Source organism: Lytechinus variegatus, chromosome 4, assembly GCF_018143015.1.
Source record: "Lytechinus variegatus isolate NC3 chromosome 4, Lvar_3.0, whole genome shotgun sequence".
NCBI lineage: Eukaryota > Metazoa > Echinodermata > Echinoidea > Temnopleuroida > Toxopneustidae > Lytechinus > Lytechinus variegatus.
This window is the reverse complement of record NC_054743.1, coordinates 64,313,593-64,341,546: the sequence shown is the minus strand read 5'-3', so window position 1 is coordinate 64,341,546 and position 27,954 is coordinate 64,313,593. Positions and strand designations below refer to the sequence as shown.

General features: G+C 38.6%; 2 protein-coding genes across 3 annotated transcripts; both read left to right on the top strand.

Moving 5' to 3' along the window:
- Positions 1-3,505: 3,505 nt before the first annotated feature.
- On the top strand, positions 3,506-15,316 carry LOC121414522 (tubulin alpha-1A chain-like). Of its 2 annotated transcripts, none has more exons than XM_041607730.1 (4): positions 3,506-3,692; positions 11,335-11,557; positions 12,160-12,308; positions 12,755-15,316. In XM_041607730.1, exons 1-4 carry the CDS (start codon positions 3,690-3,692, stop codon positions 13,730-13,732), a joined length of 1,353 nt encoding a protein of 450 aa, XP_041463664.1. In that variant the 5' UTR covers positions 3,506-3,689; the 3' UTR covers positions 13,733-15,316. The 2 variants fall into 2 exon arrangements, with proteins under 2 accessions (XP_041463664.1, XP_041463663.1); XM_041607729.1 differs by lacking the exon at positions 3,506-3,692 and adding an exon at positions 10,420-10,630.
- Positions 15,317-17,873: 2,557 nt separating this feature from the next.
- LOC121413157 (zinc finger protein 271-like) lies at positions 17,874-27,665 on the top strand. Its single transcript, XM_041605919.1, has 5 exons — positions 17,874-18,245; positions 19,918-19,974; positions 20,571-20,654; positions 23,569-23,667; positions 24,992-27,665. The coding sequence occupies exons 1-5, from the start codon at positions 18,230-18,232 to the stop codon at positions 27,253-27,255; spliced, it is 2,520 nt and encodes an 839-aa protein (XP_041461853.1). The 5' UTR covers positions 17,874-18,229; the 3' UTR covers positions 27,256-27,665.
- The last annotated feature ends 289 nt before the right edge of the window (positions 27,666-27,954 follow it).

Sequence of the window (27,954 nt, the reverse complement as noted above, 5' to 3'; positions counted from 1 at the left end):
GTTATGTACAAATGTTGTGAAAGAAGAAATAAATGAACCATGAAATAATGGCTTGGTATTGTGCATTGGCAGCTATCGCGAGGGCCTGAAGGACGCCCCCTCCATTTTCAAATTGTGTACAGCATCTTAAGATAGTTGGTCGTCTCGTCACCCCCCCCCCCTTAGATGGTCAAAAAAAGGTTACGAAATCGCCGCCTATGGTATTGTGTTTAGTATGAAGCATGTTGCACCGGGAAATAAGTTTTACCATTTATCACAGGCCACCATAGCCTTCCCATGCTTCCTTTCTGATGATAATCTTTGAACAATCACTTCCGGCAGAGTGTTTTCCTCTTATTGTTGTTTCCTGCAAAGGCAACTGTCCTTCCTGTTGTTCTTTGAATTGTTATCATGGAACTTAGATCACAGTCTAGTGGAAGTAAATGAAAAATGTGTGGGTGGGGTAGCTATCCCAATTCAATTTCAATTAATTTCAATCCAATCAAAACACACGTATAGCATTAGAAATGCATGTTTGTTTGTTTTTGGGGTTGTTTACAAAGTCTCGATTGCAGGGTACGAAATACAAATGTGATAGGAAGATCCAAATAGAATTTTGCAATATTGCAAATACTGCATTGAGAATCATCGACAAAAAAGTAATAAATGAACAAAAAATAGGATAGATGCTCCAAAAATGTTTGAAAAATGAAAATGCAAACAACAACGCGAATTAAATCAGCAGTTTCAGGTTGTTTTCAGATCCTTTTGATTTCCCTGCCCCCCCCCCCGCCCGAAAGAAATAAAATTGTTATGCCACTGTCCTGTAAGAAAAACGAGGGGAAGCAGGTTTTGGTTTTGTTTAACGTCACATATCCGTGATAAGTATACACATCGTGACAAACGTTCTACCACAACACCCTCGTATTCATCTTCACGATATTTACACTGCAAAAACTGTGGTGTTAGCCGGTGTACATAGAGGACCACACCAGTTGTTTTACACCGATGTTAAATTGGTGGTGTTAGTTTTACACCCATAGGTGCTATTACAACACACTTGGTTGTTACATTTACACTCTTTGGTGTTATGTTCAATCTCTAGGGTGTAGTTTTAACACCTCAGGGTGTGGTCCTCTATTAACACCAACTGGTGTCAGTTTTAACCCCACAGTTTTTACAGTGCACAGTTCACGCTCTCAATGTCGTTTTAGATATTTTCAGTTTAATTCAAACCTAGATATTTTGGAGGAGGATTCAGACATGGAATAGTGTTGACAGAAATTCCATTAAGATATAATCGAAATGAGTCCCTCATTTTTGTCGCAAGATTGCTTGAGATTGTTTCTGAATCCATAAAAACCTTACTCCAAGTAATCTCTAAAATTGATTGATTGATTGAATGATTGATTTGATTGACTGACTGATTGATTGAATGATTGATTGATTGACTGACTGACTGATTGATTGAATGATTGATTGGTTGGTTGGTTGACTGATTGATTCAGCATTCATTGATTGACTGACTGATTGTTTCTTTGAGTGACTGTTTAATTGATTGATGATTGGCTATAATAATCCCGTTATCATTTATAATGTTGAACAGATTTTTATTCATTTGGCATGCGTATCCTTTTCAGAACTGATCGCGATTTATATTAATAATGCAACAACAATAATCGTCTATTATGATCACGAAGGTATCACAATTTACATTAATAATGCAACAATAATCGTCTATTATGGTCATGAACGTGATAACCTATTCAAAATTAAATTTTACTCATAAAAGTCAACCTGGGGAGTGAGCATGTCTTCTGAGATAATCAGGTGAACTGGAATCGAGGCCCGTTTCATGAATAACCTACGATTACAGTAATCATAGTAACTGTCATTCTGCAGGTGTGTACCAATTGAAATCTCGAATTTGATTGGATGCAGGGCTCTGCTACCACAGTTACTATAATGATAAGTAATTATATTACGTTATGGAACTAACCCATGATCTTGATAAACATATAAAAAAAAGGTCAATGAGATAATTTTGATATTATAATATTTGTGTTATCATTGCTGAATAACAAATAATAACGAATGGGAAGTCGCTACGTCTTTGCATATCGGCCCAATTCACCAACAAAAATATCTACATTGATTAGACACAAAGGAGTAATCCATTGGTTAATATCCGGTTACATGACATTCATTTTGCTCTTGCGACAATATTGATCCACTGTAAATTCCACGCACTAATGAATAATAAATAGATGAATAAATAATATTGGATTTGCATAGCGCACGTATCCACCTTGCTAGATGCTCAAGGCACTCCTGTATTACTAAGTCTAAGCTAGTCTACCAATTCCGGTGCTCACAGCTTCTAGAGGAATTACTTCCTGCCGGAACCCATTTACCCCACCTGGGTTGAGCGCAGCACAATTTTTGGCAAATTTCTTGCCGAAGGAAAACACGCCATGGCTTGGAATCGAAGCCACGTCTTTCAAGTTGAAAGGCGAGAGTCTTAACCACTGGACCCAACGACCACACTAATGGAATGACCAAATGCGATCCTCGATTTAACAATATCATGAATATGCCCTATCCTAAAAAAAACCTAACCCTATATCTTAGTCGAAATAAAAGCCCGGAGCAATTGTCCGCGAAGCAAATATCGTGTCACCAATATATATGTCATCGAAGTTGGAAGGGGGATGGGGTCTAAAATTGATCTTTTTTTGTAAGTATAGGAATTAATCTTCGCCTATTTCCCCCTTTTCATCCACGACATTGCCAATATCGTAGGCATATACAAGCTGTAGATTTCTTAAAATTCAATTAAACAACAAGTTCATTTTCATGAAAAAATCGAGGTAATTAAAAATAAAACATTCTTTTGGAAGTGATTCGCCTGCCCTTTAAAGGATGGTCCAGGCTGGAGATATCTATATCTCAATAAATAGAGTAAAATTCACAAAGCAAAATGCTCAAAATTTGATAACAAATAACGAAGTTATTAATCCTAAAGATTTGCATTATTCCGGTAAAACAGTTCTAGGCATGTCTATTAGGTTTAATCATTTTTTTTTCTACCAAGAACTAAAACAATTGGATTGACAACTGATTCAGTACATTAGTTTCTGTTGCCTCAGCCTATTTCATCATAATGGAGACACATCACTTACCCATGTATGAAAAAATGAAACATTTATGATTTCATATAATATCACAAGAAAAGGGAAAGCGGAGATGTGACATCGTCACCCCAGCTAATGAATTATTCATGACGATGTGCATATAACTATATTTTTACAAAATATTGACAAAATTTGAAATTCAATAACTTCGTTACTTGTTATCCTATTTTGATGAAACTTTCATCATTTTCCTCAGTGAATTTTACTCTATTTATTCAGATATAAATATTTTGAACCCGAACCATCCCTTTAAACGAATCCCAAATCACCCCTTCCTGTTCCTGGCGTTGGTTAACCCCGGATGTTAAAAGTTAGTATAAAACCTTGCGCCAACCGATAAACCAAACTCACTTCTGATAATACTCAGCTTCGCTTCCACCACCCTCTTGCTTCTTGGTCCGCCCATCGAAGACGGCTCTGAGAAGACGCAGGAACTTTTATCAATCGAAAATACCAACATAATCATCATCTTCTTCTTCAATTCTTCTCAGTTGTTGAGTCTAAATATTCATCAATATGGTAAGTCAAGATTATACAGTCCTATTCGTTTTGTTCATGATATAAATATATATGTTCACTCTGAAAATCTAGCGTGACAAATCATTATTCGAAGACAGCATTTTCGAATGCTAGCTTTATTGGAACTTAGTAATAATCTGAAGATGTTTGATTCAACTCGATGGTTCTTTAAGTCGGGCCATTGATGTTGATTATATCACTGATGAGGTGAACATAAAGTTCATGTTTTGAAAATGCGGTCTCATTCTGCACCCTTTAAGACATTACGTTTTGGTTTCTAGAGAACGATGAATATAGATAACCCTTCCGACATGTCTGCTAAATAGTAGAATTGGAACAGACATGACTCATGAAATGACTTGGAATGGTAGCCACTGGCTAAGGGGATTTGTTTGTTGTTTGCTTTTCCCTATTTTCTCTTTATTTGTTTGTTTCGTATGATACGATTACAAAATATACAGCATATAACATATTGCCTTCTCTTCTAACGAATTAGCAACCGTCAGCTGCAGATCTTCACTTTAAAACACTAAATGGATAATGTACACTGTCTCTTAAATAGTAAAAAATGGTAGCTAAAAATCATTTAGACAGGAGTCAGAACCTCTTTTGTCTACCATTGCAAAACGTCAATATTCCTCTGCCATTTGGACCATTTTTTAATCTGATGCTTTAGTTTTGTTGTTTACAAGAGCTATAGCCTGTGTACACACCTCTGCATACACAGCAAAAACTGTGGTGTTAACCGATGTACATAGAGGACCACACCAGTTATTTTACACCGGTGTTAAATTGGTGGTGTTAGTTTTACACTTATATGTGTTATTACAACATATTTTGTTGTTACATTTACACTCTTTGGTGTTATGTTTAATCTCTAGGGTGTAATTTTAACACCTCAGCCGGGGTGTGGTCCTCTATATTAACGCCAATTGGTGTCAGTTTTAACACCGCAGTTATTACAGTGTACAAGTGAAACTTTACAAATCTTAATCAGTTTTGAATGATAAGACAGGATTGGAAACGGGGGAGGGGCACCTTCTGTCCCTTTCGTCTCGTTTCAGAAGGGAATCTTGCACGGGACTCCGCTTTTATGAAAGTACCAATTTGGGTTTTGGGGGTGGTACCCGCTTTTGCTTGTCTGGAAATTATGCAAAAATCCTCGTGTGATTTCCATATACTGAAATTTTATTGGTGTAATTTTGTTTGCGGTTTTTTTTTTGCTGTGAAAAGAATTTCGCCCACACGGCTGCGAATAATATCCCATTGTGAAAAAACCCTTTTAAACAAACAAACAAACGAATAAGTTATTAATTCAATTAAAGATTAGTTTGTTTTGCTTATCAGAAAGTTATACCGAATCTACCCCCTTTTGAAATGAGACCATATGCAGTCCTTTTTGTGCTTGCTAGAGAGTTTTGTGAAAAAGAAGGGATTATAAATCTTAGATCTGTTCAGTGATTCGTGTGCCCCTTTACAAAGAAAAAAACCTGTTGGTTTTGCCCCTGACTTTAAACACGACTTGTTCAAAATGGCTGAAAATGATACATTTTTTTTATCACTAATCATGATTATACTATTCGTCCGAGGTATACAAAGTTTTCATCTTTCAGTTTTAATATTCGAAGATTTTCAAACAATCATTACTTCTATCTTTTTGATATAATATTCCATATTTCGATTTGCAGCTTCAGTGGTTATGCATGAAATTTATCATGGGCTATGTATTGTTAATGAATTTATTATAGTAATTAATATAGGAGGAAATGCTTATTGACGTTTGAATTTCTCGTGATGCGTTCAATAGAAGGATTAAAAAAGAACATCTAGTTCCTACACAAAATAATACTGCTTGTGACAAAAGTATACGTATTTTTGATCCAAAGATAAAAGAACTGTAAACCTTAAGGAAATTGCAACACATATATTACCATCTTGAGGGTCATGACATGGTAATTAAGTTATGATTGAAAACGAAACTGAAAGTACTTGTTTATCGTCCTCTAGGATTGATTAATAAATATCGTTCATTCTTCTCACGGTAACAATGCCAAGTAAGAGGACATAGAAATACACACATTTCAAAGATAGGCCCTAAAAACAAAAGAAGATTCAACCGCAAATAAATTGACTTCTTTTAAAAAGCAATTAGAAAATATATATATACCTCGACAATTTCAAAACCCTTGAGGAGAGCCTATATTTCAGTACTATATAGTATTTTACCGATGGAACTGCCTTCGTGAGCATATACTTGCTTTATAGTCTTTAATTGCATGATCTGACATTTACTACATTATTACAGCCCCCTCCCTCGGGGGAGTCAAATGTATTGGTGTACACATGCGTGACCAAATTATTTCCCAAACCCCCCTAAACGAGTTTTTCTCGAGCCTGTGTGCAAACTAACCCCTTAAACAAGTTTTTCGCGGGATTTATTTTCATATTATGACCCCTAAATAAGGGAAGAACCGAACACTTTCCAGATACGAAGAGGAAAAAGCCCGGTGAAAAGCTGGGTGGGGGGGGGGGCATACCCTAAACACGTTTGGCTAGTCTTAAAAAAAAACTTAATACGGTTGACCCCAAGATTGACCATTGACCAGTCTTCCAAAACCTCCCCTTTTCTTGAAAATCGGTGTTTTGGTACCCTTAATGAGTGCACGCGCGGCCCAGGTCCAAAACTGAAAAACCCACCCCTTTAAACGCGTTTTTTGGTCACGCATGTGTAAAGCAATAATGACTGCCCCCCAGGATTACATGACACATCCACCCCACCCCCAAAGGACCCCGATTTTAATAAAAAGAAAAATAATCAGACAAACAAGTTTCATGTTTCATCATTCAAAGAAATTTCATCAAAATCAAATGTAAAATAAGAAATTTAGCAGATTTTACAATATATTACAATATTTTCATGTTATACGCACGTTACAGGGGTCTGCTCAATGAGAGAGTCTATGACGCTACCCACTCACAATTTCTTTTGCATTTTATTGTTTGAATTATATAGTATTTCATTTCTTTTGCAGATTTGACATTAAGGAGACTTTTTTTTTCTTTTTATAAAATCACAATGAATTTCGAAAATGGCAATTCCGAAAGTTCAGGGAGGAATTAAACTTTTTTAATTTTTACATTATTGAGAAGAACATTGATATTTTACAATTCTTACAATAAAACACAAAGGAAAATGTGGTTGTGTGTGTGACATCATGGACTTGCTTGTTTACATACTGACCACAATCTAAAAACAAATAAGTCCAAAATGACTAGTTAATATGGTCAGCTGGGTACAACTGTTATTCTAGTCATATTTGACTATTTTCTAGTCGTATTTTACTAGCATGACTAGAATAGAGTTATTTTACAAGAATATATGTCAGAAATGTGACCATCAGTGATTGCCATATCAGTCACACACAATTGACTACTGATTTATGTATGTATGTATATATATATATATATATATAGCATGACTAGAATAGAGTTATTTTACAAGAATATATGTCAGAAATGTGACCATCAGTGATTGCCATATCAGTCACACACAATTGACTACTGATTTATGTATGTATGTATATATATATATATATATATGTAGTCAGTTTGACTGATTTGTTTTAAGAGTGTAGATATGCATAAAACTTTTTTTTGGTTTGCAGTTATTTCTGCGTTCAAAAACACAATACAAAAATATAACAATTACAATATACAAAATAATCAATGTGGTCATATTACATAATAAATACAAATAAGGATGTGAGTATAAATTAATCTTTTATAAATGTAAACATATATATATAATGTAATAAATGAACGCAGGAGACCGCCATCGTGAGCGGTTAGGCTTGAATTGATGGCGGCCTCATAAAAGATTCGTGACTAAGATTGATATTTACTGGCCAAGTGGGTGCATTGCAGGTGCAGGTGCTGGTGCTGTGTAAAGCAGTTGAGTAAAATAGCGAATGTGGATATTTGAGTGAATGTTTTAATTTAAATTTTTAAATATAAGCAAAAGCTTAGAATGTTCTAACCTTTGTATGGGATTTGATAACATTTTCACCGTTACGCAAATCTGATATTTTCCTTTTTTCACATAAAGTTTTGTTTGGGTGGACTTGTCCTTTAACAAGGGTTTGTGGCCTCACGCTTGTGGCTTTATGTCTTCCGGAAACGCCTTTTAATTCTAAACTACCCTGGTGAGTCACGTGATGTCATTTGCTCTAAATATGACAGATGACAGAAAAAATAGTAAGAGGGAGGGGGGGGGGGGGGGTAGGGAAAGGGAGGTAGAAGTGCAGGGTGGAGACATAAAAAAATAATAAATTGGGTACTCTTTTTAGATGTCTTTGGCAGCAAAAGGATTTTAAAGAAAGGATCGGATAGGGGCAAAGGTTCGAAATGGAGACCCCCAATTCTCCCTCCCCCTCTGATTAGATTCAGCAGCAGCAAGAAGAAGAAGAGGAAGAAGAAGAGGAAGAAGAAGAAGAATAAGAAAGAAGAAGAAGAAGAAGAAGAACTACAACAACAACAATGAATATTACAAAAACACAAAGACAACAAATATGGTGAAAAGGAAGAAAGAAAAATACTAAGTATAAACAGGAAATGACGCTGCCATCATGATCATTGTCCACATTTGTCGGGATCATCCGATGTGTGTCAATTGACACTGGATCAAGGAAGTCATGAGTATGATATAAATTGGCATTACAGTTCATTATTAGAATGCTACGCGATTATACATAAGATCTACACTATCAATATGCATTGTTTGCGTTGTCAGTTTTTGTTTTCTTTCCTTCCCTATAGTTTCATAAGATCTCTATAGGAATGGAGCAGACAACTTTTTATTCATATGACTGAAATAATTTGGATAGGATATAAATAATCATTATGATACTATGATACTACTGAAATAATGCCTGCAGATATACCATTCGAATATATTTACTTTTTAAAAATCTATTAACATATTATTGGCAGTGAATACACATATATTGAATACCACTCAATACAGATATTATTATTAAAGTTATCACACACGCTATAATTATAGTCTGATCGAACGTTGGTCATTGATTTCATTGAAAATGACGAAGGCACCCCTCCCACCAAAAACTAAATAAATAACACATTTATTGCCTCACCCTACTGTAATGCACACAATGTCACATACTGCGATCACATTAAGTTCACAGTGTGGATTGTGTGAAAAAAATATTCACACTCAGCGTGGTCAGAGCGCATGGTCGAATCATTAGGTTAATATGTAATTCACACTGCTCAAATTTAACAGTGTGAAGGGGATTTCACATTGTGTTCCACACTGTGAACACACTGTGGCACACACCGTGGGACACTGTGTTCTGTCCAATAGTGATAAGTGTATGGAGTGAATGTGTGTTGAAATGCTCAAATTTAACAGTGTGAAGGGGATCTCACATTGTGTTCCACACTGTGAACACACTGTGGCACACACTGTGGGACACTGTGTTCTGTCCAATAGGGATAAGTGTATGGAGTGAATGTGTGTTGAAATGCTCAAATTTAACAGTATGAAGGTGATTTCACATTGTGTTCCACACTGTGAAGACACTGTGAAGACACTGTGTTCTGTCCGATAGGGATAAGTGTATGGAGTGATTGTGTGTAGAAATGCTCAAATTTAACACTGTGAAGGGGAACTCACATTGTGTTCACACTGTGAACACAATGTGGCACACATTGTGTTCTTTCCAGTAGGGATGTGTGTATGGAGTGAGGGTGTGTTGGAATGCTCAAATTTAACAGTGTGAAGGGGATCTCACATTGTATTCCACACTGTGAACACACTGTGTTCTGTCCAATAGGGATAAGTGTATGGAGTGAATGTGTGTTGGAATGCTCAAATTTAACAGTGTGAAGGGGATTTCACATTGTGTTCCACACTGTGAACACACTGTGGCACACACCGTGGGACACTGTGTTCTGTCCAATAGGGATAAGTGTATGGAGTGAATGTGTGTTGGAATGCTCAAATTTAACAGTGTGAAGGGGATTTCACATTGTGTTCACACTGTGAACACACTGTGACACATACTGTGGACCACTGTGTTCAATTCCAGTAGGGTCTCTTGATACCATGATTATCATTTTATGATCCAGCCTTTCGAACTTCATGTGCCCCTCCCCGAAGAAGTTACACGTTTGGCCATGACGATGATTTTATTCCACTATTGCTCGATAGAAGCCCAGTCAATTCAATGCGAAACTCAAAACATGGAAACTTATTTACCCTTTTTGCTCGAAATCAAACTTTTGTATTCCACCATTCGAATGTTCTTACCATGATTACTGTCAGTTAGCGAATCCCAAAAGTTTTTCATGATTTTCATGCGACCTACTTTATTTTATCTCTTTAAAATTTGTAAAGTCAGAAGTTAAGGGGCACGTACGGACTCGACTTTACATGTTCCACGACGGCTAGGTACCAAGTGTTATTTTTCAAACGTGGCAAAATGCCGAATGTCTGTGCTGTGTGACTCTTCCCCGCATGGTAATTAGCAAAATCCCGTGCCACATCATACATGCAACCTGTCGCGGAAGTGATTCAAAATATCCAATTTAAGAAACTTCTTACTCCTAATCTGTAGTATCCTAAAACCACCTTAATATGAAGGGGCCCTGCATGGAATCCTACATAGGCAAGGCATTACTAATATTTCACCCACAACGTCGGGCAGAGTTGCATGGATTACATTGGAAATTTATGCGACAGAATTCACATATTTTTGGCAAAAGACGCGGAATCTTATTAATTTGAGGAAATTCTTAAGAGGATATTAGGATTTTTATGTCTGGCGGCCGATATTGAATATATGTATTATTGAGGAAACGTTGTTTTTTGTGCCATGGAGAAAATTACGAAACTTTACACAAAGCAGGCTCCACAGGTAAATGTATTACTATCATGCTCATCGCCTTTTTTCATTTTGGTCCAACCGTCTACTGTCTTTTCTTGCAACAAGTGAACGACTTCGCTCTCGACAACAACCAATTCCCGTTTGTGACCGTCAATTTTTCATGAATGCTATTTTATGAAGAGCGCCCCCATATGTAGTGAAATTTGCATAAATCTGTCAAACTTCCCGTTGTCCAGAGGGGAGAGGGAGAGAGAGAGAGAGAGAGAGAGAGGGGGGGGGGAAACAAAGGGGGGAGCATTAGCACTTTAGACTTCGTTGCAACTTTCGCAGCTCTAATGAAAACACGCCCATGTCTTTTTAAGTTTACAACATTTGTGTTGCTGACGACACTTCGATTATCCTAGCGTTATATGTCACAGAGCTGAAAATGGGAAACTTAAAAAAAAACTAAGACGATTTGGTTTAGTTAATTTCAAGAAAAAATTATCCGTACAGATTGCATGGTGTCCCTGAAACCATGGAAAACAATTGATATCATGCTGTATGCACCAAAAAGCTACCGGGTCGATCTTGCTAAAGAAAACGGCGATTATAAAAAAAAATGGATCATATTGACGTTGTCTGTACTTCTGGTGACGAGGATGCTGTAATGATAATCATTGGGTAATTATTTTAGGGAATTTAGTCGATTAACCATTTTTTTAACTTTCATTTCCTAATTTTGTTTACCACAGCGTGAATGTATCTCCATCCATGTTGGCCAAGCCGGAGTCCAGATGGGCAACTCCTGCTGGGAGTTGTACTGCCTTGAGCACGGCATCGAGCCCGATGGCATGATGCCTTCAGACACCTCTGTCGGCAAGGAGAATGATGCCTTCAACACTTTCTTCAGCGAGACTGGCTCCGGGAAGCACGTACCCCGTGCCGTCTTCGTGGATCTCGAACCGTCTGTCGTAGGTAAGATTCGTTACCACTTACATTATTTTACAAGCACTTGCTGCAGACACGGTGACATGGTATTTCAATGGGGGAGGGGTGCCAAGAGTCAAGACGATCTATCGTGACGTCATTTTTCAAGATGGAGTTAGATGACCTTGGCTAACTTTTCATTATCTTCTCCTTTAATACCTCCTTCTTTTCTTTCTTTCTAAGTTTCTACCATTTCTCTTCCTTTTTCTTGTACTACCAACAAAATAATATGGGCCAGAAAGTCGCCCACTCCGTTTAGCATCGCTCCCGACTTGGAGTCTAAGAAGTAAGCTGAGGGAGTATGGGGAAGGACGAAACGATTTTAAGGGCATGAAGAGTGGAACAATGAAATGCGAACAAGGGTATAACCATTCCCCTTTCATCCCACAATATGTCTGATAACATGACGAGAAAGTCAAGGATTAAGACTTCTATACGAAAGGAATAAATGCCTATAAAATACTTATAAGTAAGATACCAAAGAGAGGTGATAACCAATGAGGAGGCGGAAAATAACTTTGTGTTAAATCGCCGACATACATACATCTAAAAGAGTGAGATGGCTCATGTTCTACCTACTTTCATTTCAGACGAGGTTCGAACCGGTACCTACCGTCAGCTCTTCCACCCTGAGCAGCTGATCACCGGCAAGGAGGATGCTGCCAACAACTACGCCCGTGGTCATTACACCATTGGTCGGGAACACATCGACAATGTCATGGACAGAATTAGGCGATTGGTGAGTCATTTGTTTAAGATCAATAATATTTATCTCTGTTGCTAGCACGTAAGAGGCAAATTGACAGGATTGATAATAATTTGGTATTGAATGGTTTATGGCTATATCACTCCATTTGGTGTACGGCCATTGCACCCCAACACGTTGGCGTACACAGTTGCATTTCTTTTAGGTTAATAAAGGCTTAGATAAATGCAATATGATACAAATTCAATCAATATTAATTTCAATAAAATTTCTTGATATGGATATGTGTGGACCTGATTTAAAACTGGTCTCTTTATAGAAAACACATCCGGCAGGCTATCAAATTCTACCAGACTAACTCTAAAATCATAGTAAAGATAATGAGTTCTTGAAAAACGCATGTTTAGTGTATCGATAGTCTCGGAAATGTGTCACACGGGAAAAGTAATTATCATCTCCTTGTTACTTTCTCATTACAGGCTGACAATTGCAGTGGTCTTCAGGGCTTCCTGATCTTTCACAGCTTCGGAGGCGGAACTGGATCCGGGCTAAACGCTCTCCTTATGGAGCGTCTCTCTGTCGACTTTGGCAAGAAGTCCAAGTTGGAGTTTGCCATTTACCCGGCACCTCAAGTTTCTACTGCTGTTGTCGAGCCCTACAACTCAATCCTCACTACCCACACCACCCTCGAGCATTCCGACTGTGCCTTCATGGTCGACAACGAGGCGATCTACGATATCTGCAGACGCAACCTCGACATCGAGCGGCCGTCGTACCAGAATCTCAATCGCCTGATCGGCCAGATTGTGTCTTCCATCACCGCTTCTCTGCGTTTCGATGGCGCCCTCAACGTCGACCTGACGGAGTTCCAGACTAACTTGGTGCCCTACCCCCGTATCCATTTCCCCCTTGTTACCTACGCCCCAGTCATCTCTGCTGAGAAGGCTTTCCATGAGCAGCTCAGTGTTTCTGAGATCACCACTTCCTGCTTCGAGCCTCAGAACCAGATGGTGAAGTGTGACCCTCGACACGGCAAGTACATGGCCTGCTGTCTCCTGTACCGTGGTGACGTCGTCCCCAAGGATGTCAACGCCGCCATCGCTACCATCAAAACTAAGCGTACCATCCAGTTCGTCGACTGGTGCCCAACTGGCTTCAAGGTCGGTATCAACTACCAGCCACCCACCGTCGTCCCCGGTGGTGACCTTGCCAAGGTGCAGCGTGCCGTCTGCATGTTGAGCAACACCACCGCCATCGCCGAGGCTTGGGGTCGTTTGAATCACAAGTTCGATCTGATGTACGCCAAGCGTGCTTTTGTCCATTGGTACGTCGGAGAGGGTATGGAGGAAGGAGAGTTCGCCGAGGCTCGCGAAGATTTGGCTGCTCTCGAGAAGGACTACGAAGAAGTCGGTATCGACTCTCTCGAAGGAGGAGAAGATGAAGAGGAAGACTATTAGATATCCAGACGGTCGGGACTATGTTTCCTGAAATTTATTATAAAAAAGCAATAAAAATAAATACAAATTTGATATCAACCAATCAAATGCTATTATTTCATCAGCCTTTAATAGCTATCTTATCAAATATCAGGTTTTACAATTTTGTGAAACAAGACCCGATTGAAGTTCCATATTTCATTACTACTGCCTCGTCATGACATTCTCTCAACAAAATACTTTAAACTTTCTATTACCTGTCAATATACGTACACCAGAATTTATTCTTGGGAAAGGGGGGAGGTATGATTGTTGAAATGTATGGATCAAAATGAAAGAGAGGGAGAAAAGCGGCCGAGCTGATAATGGATGCAAGGGGGGGGGGGTAAATCAAATTAAATTAAAGACATTATGCGTACTTTGGGTAAATAATATGTTTGTGAACTCACCACAAAGACTTCTATTCCCAAATGATATCTTAAGCAATTTTAAGAAAAATCAGGAGATATTTTTGTTTTCTATATGAATATTGTTATGATAAATGAGTCCAAATATTTGATATTTCTGTGATTATGTTCTACTTAAATTATATGATCATACTATCTTTCTATCGATGATGATTGTGTGATGTATAATCCTCTTGCTATGTTTCTTGCCAATGTCTTTCTTTGAGATTCTCTGGTTTAATTTGCTCTTTGCAAGCCTCGACTCTTAACACACCAAAAACGTCAACCTGCGCTTCAGGGTCCCGTTTTACAATGAGTTACAATTGATCCGATCAATCGTAACTCTATCGAAATCCATCAGTGTCGTAAATTTTCTTTTTCTACACTTAATTTGAACAATGTACTTTGTGAAGAACAAGATGCCGGGCAAGAAACACACTGAATTTTATAGGAAACAATGGATGTATGAATATACATCATATCTAGAAAACATTTTGTATTTTTAGATGTCGAAGTTGCTGGCTTTCCGTCGTTGTGGTTGATAGGATCAATCGTATCTCTATGTAAGACGGGGCTCTGGTGTCCACAACACACAGCTTCGCAATCATCGTAGAAGAATATCTTTACGAGTGATTTCATTGACTACAATGAATAATCAATTGTTACAATCAAGCGTACGTTTAATTGCTAATGTTTGTGTTACGTGACCCCGCTATCACATTCACACCCCAACGAAGCCGATTCCAAACTAGTTTGTCTTTAAAAATAACGTTAAATCTTTGATCGGTTTGACGTCTGTATGGTTTGTGTGACTGCCACAGAAGAGCTGTGAACTCCTATGGAGTCTTACACCCTCTCTTGAAAATGGTGAATTTGGTGAATGTGAATCCACCGAAAACAATTGTCAAAATCATTGTTTAGAATGTCCCAACATTTGGGCTGATTTTTTTTTCAATTTCATTTTTATGTCGGATATACATTCCCCAATATATTTTGACCATTTCAAGAGTAATTTCTTTGCCATGTCATGAGTTAGGCTGCTTCATAGAGTGAAAAACCGAGACTCAATGAGGCTTATTTCGAATATATTCTATTGATTTATTGTTGCCATGTCTGTGTCAATGTCTGAATATCAAATAAAGTTGAGAAAAGAACTGTATTTCGAAGTGCATTAGTTTTTATTGCAAGTTTTCTGTAGGTGCCGACTCATCGATTGTGAAAATAAAAACGATTTACGACTGAAATCGACTGTGGATTAGGAGGTGCCGTGGCCGAGTGGTCATAAATAAATAAAAAAGTGGTCATAAATAAAACCCTGGTTTAATGTTGTGGTTTAAATGTGGAGAGCACTGGCGTAAATCCGTGTTGATGGGTGGGGGGATGACTGAAATACTTTTTTGGCTTTTTTTGCAATCATGTTTTTAGATATGCAAGGTATTGTCATTGATATGTCCACAGTGGCGTGCCGTGGGTCACCAGCAAAATTTTTAAATCACTGAGTGAGCGCGCGAAGCGCGCTCAGTTGCCAGTTATACTGACCTAATAGAGACATTTTAAGGACAATGTCATTAAACGGATATGTATCTCACTGATCAAATAATGCGAGCGCGAAGCGGGAGCTGAATTTTTTTTATATTCACACCTAAAAAGGGACATTATAATCAAATTTGTGTAATCATGATAGGTACCTGTCTCGCTAAACAATGCGAGCGCGAAGCGCGAGCTGAAATTTTTGTATATTTTGACCCCAAACAGCGAGATTTTAAGGAATATATTTTAGGAATCCATTAAGAGTATGCATTTCTCACCGTAAGCATCTAATGCGAGTTCCATGCGCTTGCTGATTTTATTAGAATTACATCTGAACACATGAAACATTTTTGTAGTCATTGCAATCATGATTATCATATGCATCTCACTAATCAAATATTGCGAGCGCGAAGCGCGAGCTGAAAATTTAGATAATTCAGACCTGAAGTGGGGCATTCTAAGGTTTCTTGGTAGGAATTAACTAGGACCAGACGTATTTCATTAACCAAATGATGCGAGCGCGAAGCGCGAGCTGAAAATTTTTGATATTCAGATCAGAAGGGACATTTTAAGGACTGATTTTAGGAATTCATGAAGAGCAGACATATTTCACCAATCCACTAATGCGAACGTTATCATGGACAGGAAATGTTTCATACATACGAAGACCTTAACATGGGGCTTCACTTTTTGATTCATGTAAAAGAAGCATACGCCACTACATAAAACAATGATAATTCAAGTGCTAGGAAATATATTTGGTTTATATTGACTTAAAAAGGGGATGTTTTAGTACAACAGGTTTATATATCTCTTTAAACAGACAATGCGAGCACCAGAACATTGAAGACGTAGGCCCTGGGCAAATTATGTTTCATAAAGTTATGATAAAAATGTTTCTTATGTAATGTAACATAACAGAATAAAAACATAAAATTATATAACATTATAATGAATAATATTTTCTTATGATGTGGAAGAGGTTCATCGTGGTGAAGGATTGAGTAGAAGAAATAACCAGTTAACCATTATAATGAATAATATTTTCTTATGATGTGGAAGAGGTTCATCGTGGTGAAGGATTGAGTAGAAGAAATAACCAGTTGTCTCACGACTACGTTTGCTACATCGTGAGACAACTGGTTATTTCTTCTACTCAATATTTTCTTATTTCCCACTACGTTTCTCTTCCTTTCTCCCTATTTTCTCCTTTTCCCCCTTTTCCCCGTCGTTTGTTTGGGGGGGGGATGTGCCCCACGCCCCCCCGTAGTTACCCCACTGTATGTCCATATGGCAAATACCCCTCCAATATATTATCTTTTTTTCCCCATGATGGTTAAATGGTTTTATTAGAGATTACATTAAAAATTGTTTCACCTTCCATCTTAATCCCTTCCCAAAGACCCCAACATTGATGAATTGGAAGAAACGGGGTTTCTTTTCAATGTTATAATAAGGACATAAATATTTCGTTTGGAAATGGTGAACTGGCTCTCTATTTGCATTTTATGATTCAATAATATTGTTTTATTTGTTAAGCGGGATTTTAGGAAGAATTTTCACCAATAAAACAATTATCTTGTGATTTTTTTTCATTTCTTTCGTAAAAAGTGGGGGGATGTTTGTACAGGCCATCCCCCCTCCTCGAAAACTGGGGGGATATATCCCCCATCCCCCCCCCCCGGGATTTACGCCAGTGGTGGAGAGCCAATTGGGGCACGTATCCCTATTCAGTAAACATTCAATTTAATAACTCAATATATGACACCCAAATTTCTCATAATTGTCTGGGAATGATAACTGTATTTTTCTTCGTTATGAATACAAAATGAAACAAAATAGTTAGCATAAGTAATAAACAATATATTTTCTTTTGGAATTTCTGGATTCCCCATAATAAGCTTAGACCGTGGTCTAAGTTAAAACTGACTTCGGAATACGGGCCACTGTGGTACACACGGGGTACTCACTGTGGGGCATTGTGTACTTTACAGTAGGTCTCTTCGGTCCTAAGTCTAAGAGGTTGTCCTGATGTAGGCATACGATCTAGAGAAACGTAATGCTAGGACTATGATTTTTTCATGAAGAATTTCCACAATTTTTGGATTAAAAAAAAGATCTAATATCACAGTGTGACGTTATAGAGAGAGCCCCCGGAGAGAGCCTTGTATCTGCTTATCATGCCAAACTTTGTCATACGAAAGTGGAGATGTTTATCAATCCTTCATGTGTATGTTCTTCCGGAGTCACGTCACCGGATCGGCCATGCATATCTCGGATATCCACGCTCTTAGCTATGACCCCCGACCCCGACCCGTCTTGCAGGAAAACACCATTCATTCATCAATAAAAAAATCTCTAATATAGCGGGGAGTTGTTTGTTCGTGTATCATAATGATTATATATAACGGTATTTAATTCTTCTGCTGTCGATGGTCTTCATCGGAACTCACTGGCAAAAACACTGCAGTTTTCGAAGAAGAGATCGTGCAAGACTGCAGAGCAGTGCAAGCCTTTCTCTGTGCGAGTCTGCCCAGTCAAAATGACTACGGAACAAGGTGAGTGAGTCGCCCGGACTTCCCCCGGCCGCGCCCAAGGACAAGGCTGGTGCGCGGAGCGCAGCACGTCACATCACAGAGGCCTCCAAAAATAATGCCTGCGCATATATTAATGGGGGACCTAGACCCTAGTAACGTTAAAGCTACGCACTTTGTTTTCAAACGATAAAAGCTACGCCAATTTCAATATTTGAACAAATTACAAATTATCTTTTACCAATGGCAATGCAATGTGTGGCAAATATTCTAAAGATCATTAGCCTAACCAGAAGAAAATAACGCAAAACTCACGTAATAATTAATAAGAAAATCCTGCAGTGTTTTCCGAACCCCTCTTTGCCGCCCTATATAGAAGGGGTCTTAAAGATACGCACTCGATTTATCAAGCAAAAAAATAGTATTTCCTGTGCCTCAACTTCTAAAATATGTTAACACAGTAGAGGCGCACTGCCAATATGGGAGACTCTCTCCAAGCAATAGGGGAGACAATCTCCCACATTGGAGACTTGCTTTGCAAAAGGACAAAAGAAACAACACCAACAAAAGCATGATTTTCCCACCCAAAATTTTGTCTCACTGAGGTCAGAAGCCCATTTGTTTTGTGTGTGATTGACAACAAAAATCCTTATCAAAACAAAAGTAGACGGTGAAAATGGGTAATTTTTCATGAGGAATCTGCTTATCACATTTTCATTTGCCGCCAAGGTAATCCTTTTGCAGCAAATGTAGACAATTGGTCTCCAAAACTGGAGACTGTCTCTGAAATTGGATATCCAAAATCTTTACAAAAGTCTCTGATATTGGAGATAATCTCTCACATTGGAGACAGTCTCCAATATTGGCCGTGCGCCTCTACTGTAACATGCACATTAATTATTATTATAAATAACTTAGAATAGATCTAGGCCTATATGAAAATAAAGTGAATATAACTCCGAAATTCCAAACAGTTTTTGGTTTTCTCTGCATTTAGAGATTTATTGCAGCCTCTGTTGAAAAAAAATGAATAGGAATTGTTCATCACTCTGCAGTCACAGTTCCACACACAGAGTGCGCATTTGCCATTGAAAACTGCATGTGCGATGAGTGGTGCGTAGCTTTAGGTCTAGGACCAGTCGTAGTTTTAGGACCCCCTACCATAAAAACAATTGAAATTTGACTGAAGATCGAGCAAAAAAATTTTGTGAAGTACACCAAATGTTAAATGAAATTCCTTGTATTCTAAAAAAAAAATGTGTGCCAAAATTGGCAAAAAATGAGGCCTTCGCCTTGAGGGCAAAAATAATGCATTCTAGTTTCTACACATATATAATCTATAAACATATGGCTAAAACCCAGGGAGCCCAGGAGTCGACCATGCAAAACGAGGGAGACACGGGACTGGGGTAGATTGGGGTCTCAATAGTAAGCAGCTTGAAATGAAATAATTGCTTATGAAAATGGTGAACTATCTTATTAGAAGGTCTGATATTATATTGATGTGTTCCATTACCCTAGTATAGATACTCAATCCAATACAAGGAAAGGTGGAATATGATGAACTCTTATCAATTTAGCAACTTAGGTTCAAAAGTATTAAGACCAAGATTGGGTTTAATTTTGATATTATGCACATGATCAATGTTATGTCACCAACTTACAATCCATTTTTTTTTGTCTTCTTTTACACCAGTTTCAATTGCTTCTGTTGCTATCGAGCAGAAACTTCAAGAAGATGTTTTCCAACAAGGTAAGAGATCATCATTTAGCCAACAATTAACAAAAGTAGTCCATCATCAAGCATTTATGATTAAGTGAAATTTAGTCTCACACTACAGTATTTGCTTATAACTTCAATAAAAAAAACCCAGCTAAAGTTGATACGATAACATGTGAACTGAAGAATATCTTAAATTTAAAAACACCTGGACCTATGGCAATATTATTTGTTGATACATAAATGAATTCATTCTGCATGTGTCATAATCAACCAAGTACATTATTGCATATAAATTTATGATTTTAGGGCAGTGATTGATGGGTAGAAATCATAAATGAATGCCTTTTCATAAAGCTCAAAGTGTGCATTTGCCTCTCCGGCAACTTGAATAAATAATTTCCATCATATTTATATTTTGGATAGGAGGGCAAATACAAAATTGCATTATGCTTTGAAAACAGGAATGAATGCATCTACGCTTTGAAAATTAGGGGGGGGGGTCCTTCCTCACCCCCAGAAAAAAAAAGAAAAATGAGGGCTGACCCACAAAGGGATCATTTTAATTTGCATGAATTTGTTTTGCTGCTTTAATATAATAATCCTATCATGTTCATGATTCATTTCAGAAATTGGTCAAGACAAGACTCAAGATGAGGTATTAAATGAAATAGATTCTGATGTGAATACCAGTTCTCAAGCAACAACAGAAGGTATGTAAAATGTAAATGTAGTTTTTGAAATCAACTTCCACTACTAATCTGCCACGTCCCTGGGAATGATTTTTTTTTTACCAGGGATGCTGGTTATTGTACTCGGGGGTTCTTACATTTTGCTGAATTGGTTATTTTTTTAAGGCTGGGTCACCAAAAGTGGGAAATTTCTTTAGTGTGATTTTTTTCAACCTTCAATAATGCCAAAAATTGTAATGTTCTTGTAAAGAAAGATCCTTCAAGGTGGGTATTTTTCTCAAAGTCATTGTTATGAGTCTGTCATTATTCTTACTTCATCTATGATCTTATTATGATGGAACTTGTATTATTATTGTAGGAAAAGCAATATTGATTCTACAAGCAAATGAAAGTGCTGTTTTGTGTAAGAATGCAATATGTGTTAAACAGTCATTATAATCCCATTTGTTGTGAATAAAAAAAAATCCTGTCAATTGAATAACAGAAATGAAAATCACAAATGTTAAGAAGTGGTATTTTCTTTGATTTTCTGTCTTGTCAAGAGTGAGGAGAGTATCCAGCTTCATTGTGAAAAATTGCAGAATAATTTGAGTGGATGTTAGGCTGCTTATCAATTAAAAGAGATGATTGTGAAAGATGGAAGAAGATATAGACAAAGTAAAGAGGGGAAAAGAAAGTGTGCTAAAGAGGGGGGGGGGGGGGGGGTGGGGAATGATTGATCATTGAGTGAGAGAAGCGGGGAAGAAATTACATGGAGCTTTGGGTGAATTCTCCCCTGAAAAAAATTGCCCCCAAAATGCTCAAAAGAGTCAGGAACTCAAGAAGGAGCACTGGAAAATTCAACAGTAAAAACTGTACGTACTGTACTGAAAAATTGATACAAGTTAATATCATTAATTATCATTTGTTTGGCGTCACCTGTGCCTGGGAGGTGAAAAGCGAACTGAATCACTATGACCCGCAAGTTTCTCATCCTGATAACTGATTGGGGGAGTGCAGGTGGACCACTACATCGGGGTTTCCCTCTACTCTTATACGAATAGTGTAGTGGGTTCTTATCGTGCAAAGGATGTGACTCTCTTGTACAAGGGGCCTCCATTTAACGTCCTATCCGAGGGACGGAGTGTTTTACATTGTGACATAGCCTGCATCTATGAAACATGGGAGAGACGTTTTATACGCACAACGCACTGGCTTCAGTCATCCGCCCGGGGTGGACTCGAACCCACGATGTTTGGTTCATATGATTCTGTAAAAGAAAGTAAAGTTCAAAACGAAGATAGGATTTGTGACTGTCGGCAGCATGATAGTATTTTTTTTTTGTGGGGGGGGGGTGCGCTTCAGCAGCACCAGTACCGTACAGTATTACTGACTGTAAATAGTATGGGTAAATACCAGTGTTGTAGGGTTGAATCAACCCCTGCGACCATTTCTGTGACAATTCCCCTGCACGTACATGTAATGTTTCAACCTCGCCACTCACATACATTTTTGATGAATTCTTACGCATCTTTTGAGACCAAATTCATGATGCCCTGGAATGCGGTTGAAAAATGAAAAATTATGCAACAATTCGTGGCTGCATGTCAGACCTAAAATTGCTAAACGTGATTTCGTGTACAAATTCCACATACATTGAGTTTTCTCATCTTATTCATGAGATATTATTTTTACTTTCATCAGCTGGAATTGATTGCATATATATGCTTAACAAAATGTGGCAAAGAAATTAATAGAACAATAAAATACATAGGAAATTCATTTTATACAAACCAGAATTTTTCATTAATTGTTCGCGATGGTATAAAGAATATTAACACAAAATAATTAGCATTCTAGGAGCTTTTTTCAGTGAATTACAGCAAAAAGTATGATTTACACATAAATTAGCACAATAAATTCATATAAAAAAAGATCTGATAATTTCAGAAAGATTTACCATACAGCCTATAGATCACATCCCATGCTATTATCATGCCAGTTTTCATGGCGTTCGCGTGATCAGTGGCCAAGATCTCACCAAAAAAAGCCCAGCCTGGAATAGGGTTAAGCTGGGTAGAAGTATGCTGCTCTTAGAAACATTTTTAAAGTGTATGTAAATGCTGCATTTTAGTATTAGTAATATGTCAATTTTCATTCCTGTGGTCAGACAGAGGGGCGTTTAAGTCAGGCATGCACTGGACATTTCTTGTTGATTGTGCTTGAGATACCACCCTAATACCAACTGCGGGACAATTGAAAAACGTCACACACAACACAAGTAACCTACCAGACTTCTGCCAGCTAGGCGACGCTATGATCAATTAGAATGGGATTCAATATTTTAGGCCAAAGTGGAATTAAAATGAGCTAGATTATGCCATGTTATGTTTTAATATGTATCCTTTATATAAGGCTTGAGTTTGAGTTTGTCTTTGTTTTTGTTATTAACAGTATTCATTTAAAAAAAAAAATTCTTCTACAAGTTGCCATCCCACTTTCCTCAAGACAGGTGAATATGCATTATCATATTCAGAGCTGCCAAGTAGTGTTGATTTTCTGTATTTAGTACTGAAAAATGAGAAGAATACTGATGGTTTCATGCAAAATACTTATTTCTAAAGTTTCAGTTTATGTTTTGTCCTATGCTATTTCCTTGGAAATACTGATTTCCTCACCAAAATACTGATTTTCAGCTTTAGAAATACTGAAATGTTCTTGTTCAGGTTGGTAGCTCTGCATATTTTTCTTCCCCTCCTTTTTACTTCTCGTTATTCCTTTTCTCATCTCCCTCATTTTCTTCCTCTTTTTCTTTATCTTCTTCCCCCAGCTCCCTCTCGTCTCCCCCTCTTCTTTCTTCTCCCTATTCTCATCATCACCATCCAATTGGTAATGTTCATTTTGTGTTGAGCACACCAGATTGACTGACACTTTGTCAACATGTGTTTATTTTCAGTGATTGGTCGTAGCCAGAATCATGGAGAGATTTCTTTACAGGAAGATTCAGCACTCACAAATTCAGAAGAGCTTACTTCATCACAGACCACAGCAGAAGGTAAATACATGTACATGTAACTTACCAATCATCATCTGAAGATGCTTTTTTTACAAGTACAGACAGTTGCAGCATTATAATGCTACATTCTGTCAGGCCAAGTGCTTTCCTAAAACCAGTTCTTTGCATGCTTACTTGATTCCAAGGAAATGGTAGTGCCAATTGCTATTTTGTATTTTTGTTAAATCTGGCTTTCCTTATTGCATCATTGATACTAGTACCGTAAATGGTATTTTCGCAGAATTATTTTTTCTCGCTTGGCGGCTCCAAAAACATATTCACATTTTTTTCATTCACGTTGCACACTCCATAATCACAAAGCCACTTCCTTTTTCCCCATCTTTGAATGGTTTTAACATTTCAGCGGCAAAATTGTATTTTCTGATCACAATTCTAACTCTAAAGCTGCGTAATTCAGCATTGTTTTGATCCAATCATGAGCTTTTGGGACATTAAGCGCAACTCCTCTTTGCGTGGCGGACATCGGGGAAGGCTAAATGGACGCGCTGCTGGCCTGGTATGGACGGCCGAGAACAGGGGGGGGGGATTACGAATATTCAAAGTGCATGGGATCAATCAACAAACCTGTGCAATCGACCCAACGTCTTCTTAAAAACTGAAACAGATCCAAACACTTCCCAATCAAACAGCAAAAGCAATTCATATTTCAACCAAAATCATAATTTGAATACCGATCTGCGACTGTTTAGAAAATGATTGCATTGCTTTGGAACAAATTCTCGGGATGCATAAGATTTTAGAGCTCAAGCTTGCTTGTTTAAATGTTGCCCTCTACAGGTCAAATTATGCAATCTCTTTGCCAAAACGATACACGCAATTGAAATGCGGTTCAAATCTTGCATTAAAATAGATGCTCATAAATTTGTGTGTTTTTAAATTCGCGCTCGCATATCTTGCTGTGAAATCCACAAAAATTTCTACTTTTACAGTATGGTACAGTACTTGTTTAAAGCAATACAGCTGTTTAATAGATCCTCTGTTGCAAATATGGCCTATAATCTGGGCATAGACTACAGCTTTTGTCTGATACTGTTCGCGTATGTGAGCAATACGTGCGCTGGGGAGACTACGCACCTGGTTGCGTAGCAGCCACTGGCTATACAGTCGGGTCTTACTTTAGTACTTTTTTATTGACTAAGATTTGCTGCAGGTTTTTTCTTTATGAAAAACTGCATTTGGATATTTGTTGATTAATTCATCTACATGTATTATTCAAATCAGTTTGATCAGTGCTACCTTGAAGTGTGTTTCAATATACATTTCTAAAACACCTTGTCTCTTCTGTCTTTTTTTTTCTTTCCAGAAATGTGCAATATTGAGCCACAAGGTGGCATATCTGGAGAACAAGCTTCAACACTCGCAAGTTCAGAAGAACAACTCACACCAAAAGTATTACCAGCAGGCACCTCAGCTATCGCGATGGAAGCAGCATCTAGCTCTCCATGTCATGGAGAATGTAGTGAGGAAACCAGAGAACAGTTGGACTCAGCTATCGCAATGGAAGCAGCATCTTGCTCTCCTAGTCATGAAGAATGCAGCGAGGAATCCAGAGAACAGTTGGACTCAGATACCATAATGGAAGCAGCATCTAGCTCTCCAAGTCATGAAGAACTCTGTGAGGAAACCAGAGAACTGTTGCATTCTGAATTGGATGCAACTAGTTCTGACCAGGTTGAGAAAGTAACAATTACGAATAGTCATACCTCGCACTTGAGAATAAAACTCAGAGACAGATCTCCAGCTTGCCCAACAGTGGATGAGAACCTGCAGGGGAAGCCACCACCCCGTGGACGTGGACGGCCTCCCGGAAGGGGACGTTCCCCCGGCGGTGGACGTCCCCGTGGACGGCCTCCGGGAACTGGGCGTCCCAGAGGACGCCCTCGCAAGCCGGTGGAAGAAAACGAGAACCTTCAATGTAGTGTGTGCCAGAAGGATTTTTCTAATAGACATAATCTGAGGAATCACATGAGGATTCATATCATGGATAAACCCTTGCAGTGCCCGGTGTGCGGGAAGGGTTTCTGCTTCAAGTCAGACTTCGAGCGTCATATGAGAATCCACAGCGGGGAGAAGCCGCACCGGTGTGAAGAATGTGGGAAGGAATTTACCCAAAGAAGCCACCTCTCGGATCATATGCGGATTCACACGGGGGTGAAGGAGCATCAGTGTCCTGTCTGCAAGCAATTCTACGCCCGGAAAACCCATCTCAAGACTCACATGCGGATCCACACTGGCGAGAAGCCTTACGCATGCACTCTCTGCGAAAAGGCATATTCCCGAAGGAACGATCTCAAGAAGCACATGCGTTCCCACACGGGAGAGAAAGCCCCCCACGTGTGCTCCGTGTGTGAGAAGGGGTTCTCACACAAGAGCCATCTGACTCACCACATGAAATGCCACACTGGATCCGAACCGTTCCGTTGCTCCGTCTGCAACAAGGGTTTCCTCTTCAGATCTGATCTGATAAGACATGAGAGGATCCACAGCGGTGAGAAACCACACAGCTGCAAGATCTGTGGCAAGGTTTTCGGCCAGCGATGTCATCTAACTGATCATATGCGCACCCACACCGGCGAAAGACCACATAGATGCTTGTTGTGCGGTAAGGGGTTTTTCCGTAAAAATCAGCTTACCGCTCATATGAAACATCATGCGGGTGAAATGCTACCTGTAAACTGTGCTCTCTGCGGTAAGGAAGTCCCCATTGAGAATATAGAACACATACCGGAATATTGCGTTGACTGTTGTAAGAAACTCCTGTCGCAGGGCGATGCCACGCAGGGGGCCAGAGTGCAAGAAGGCCCATTCCCATTTAACTGCCTCGAGTGTGACAAGAAGTTTTTATTGCATTCCCAACTTCTGGAACATGTGAAGTCACACACAGACATGAAGCTGTTCCACTGTCCAGACTGTGATCACCAATTTGATAAGGCATCGGATTTTATAGATCATATGGAATTGCATGACAGTGGAAAGTCTTTCCAGTGTCTAGACTGCTTCCAGAAATTTCCTTTGCGTTCCGAACTCATGAGCCACAGGCAAACGCACAAAAAAGATAAGTTGTTCAATTGTTCTAAGTGCACGGAGAAGTTTCACATAGAATCCGATCTGACCACCCATGAGAAGTCGCATCAGGATGAAATGCCTTTCCCACCTACCCAATGCAACGACAAATCTAATGTCGAAGCTGATCTTCGGACGCACAACAAGTCACATCTGGAAGAAAAGCCGCTCCATTGTTCAGAGTGCAAAAAGCCATTCGAAGTCGAGTCCGATCTTCTTGTCCATGAGAAATCCCACCTCAAGGAAAATCTGTTCAGTTGCCCCGAGTGTGATACGAAGTTTCCCGTACAGGAGAACCTCATGGTTCATATGAAAATGCACAAAGGTGAAAAGCCTTTCCATTGTCTTGAGTGCAACCAGAAATTCCTCTTGCAGCGTGATCTGTTGGACCATGTGAAAACTCATCCAGGAGAAACCTCATATTATTGCTTAGAATGTGATAAAGGGTTCAGTACAGAATGGGATCTGATGAGCCATGTCAGTATACACACTGGAGAAAACTAGTGAACAATTTTCCCTACTGCTTGTATATTCTACAGTAGAGGGCAGTACTGCTGCATATTACATAGGTTATATCGATTCGAATCAGTGTTAGGTCAATACGCTGTGATCATTACTGTAAGGATCGCATTTGTTATATTATTTCTAGGTTTTGACGTCACCTCGATGGATATAACTGCCTTGTAGTGTAAATGGTAGCAATATATTCACTGAGGTGACATCACTCATTGCTTATAAGCCAAGTAATCGGATATATCACTTTATATAATCACTTGTACATGTATGTATGTACATGTGCGAGCTGTGTTTTTCTATCATTCCATAGACTGATCAGGGCCTTGTCTTAATACAAAGAGTTATGATTGATCCAATCAATCATAACTCTATGGAAATCCATCAGTGTCAAAAGTTGTTCTTAGGGGACTCACATAATAGCGTTTACTTGGAAAGAATACCTTACAAATGAAGATTCATGCACGACACTTGCAAACAAAACTTGATGGTAGCAAGATGTTCGTAAGACCTAGTTACAAAATAATTGCAACTGTAAAGTAAATCTTACAAGTGACTCGAGAGTGCCTTGTTGCACATACAACCATTTTGCAACAACAGAAGTTCTAGGATGGCCATAAGTCTTACAAAAGAATAGCTAAAAGCGTTGTCACCAAAAACGTATGGATTCTAGCTTTAGGGGTCATTGTA

Coding starts and splice junctions, on each gene's coding strand:
- LOC121414522 (XM_041607729.1), top strand. CDS start 10,589: ATGGAGAAAATTACGAAACTTTACACAAAGCAGGCTCCACAG. Junction 11,558..12,159: donor TCTCGAACCGTCTGTCGTAG/GTAAGATTCGTT, acceptor CTTTCATTTCAG/ACGAGGTTCGAACCGGTACC. Junction 12,309..12,754: donor TGGACAGAATTAGGCGATTG/GTGAGTCATTTG, acceptor TTCTCATTACAG/GCTGACAATTGCAGTGGTCT.
- LOC121413157 (XM_041605919.1), top strand. Junction 19,975..20,570: donor AGAAGATGTTTTCCAACAAG/GTAAGAGATCAT, acceptor GATTCATTTCAG/AAATTGGTCAAGACAAGACT. Junction 23,668..24,991: donor ATCACAGACCACAGCAGAAG/GTAAATACATGT, acceptor TTTTCTTTCCAG/AAATGTGCAATATTGAGCCA.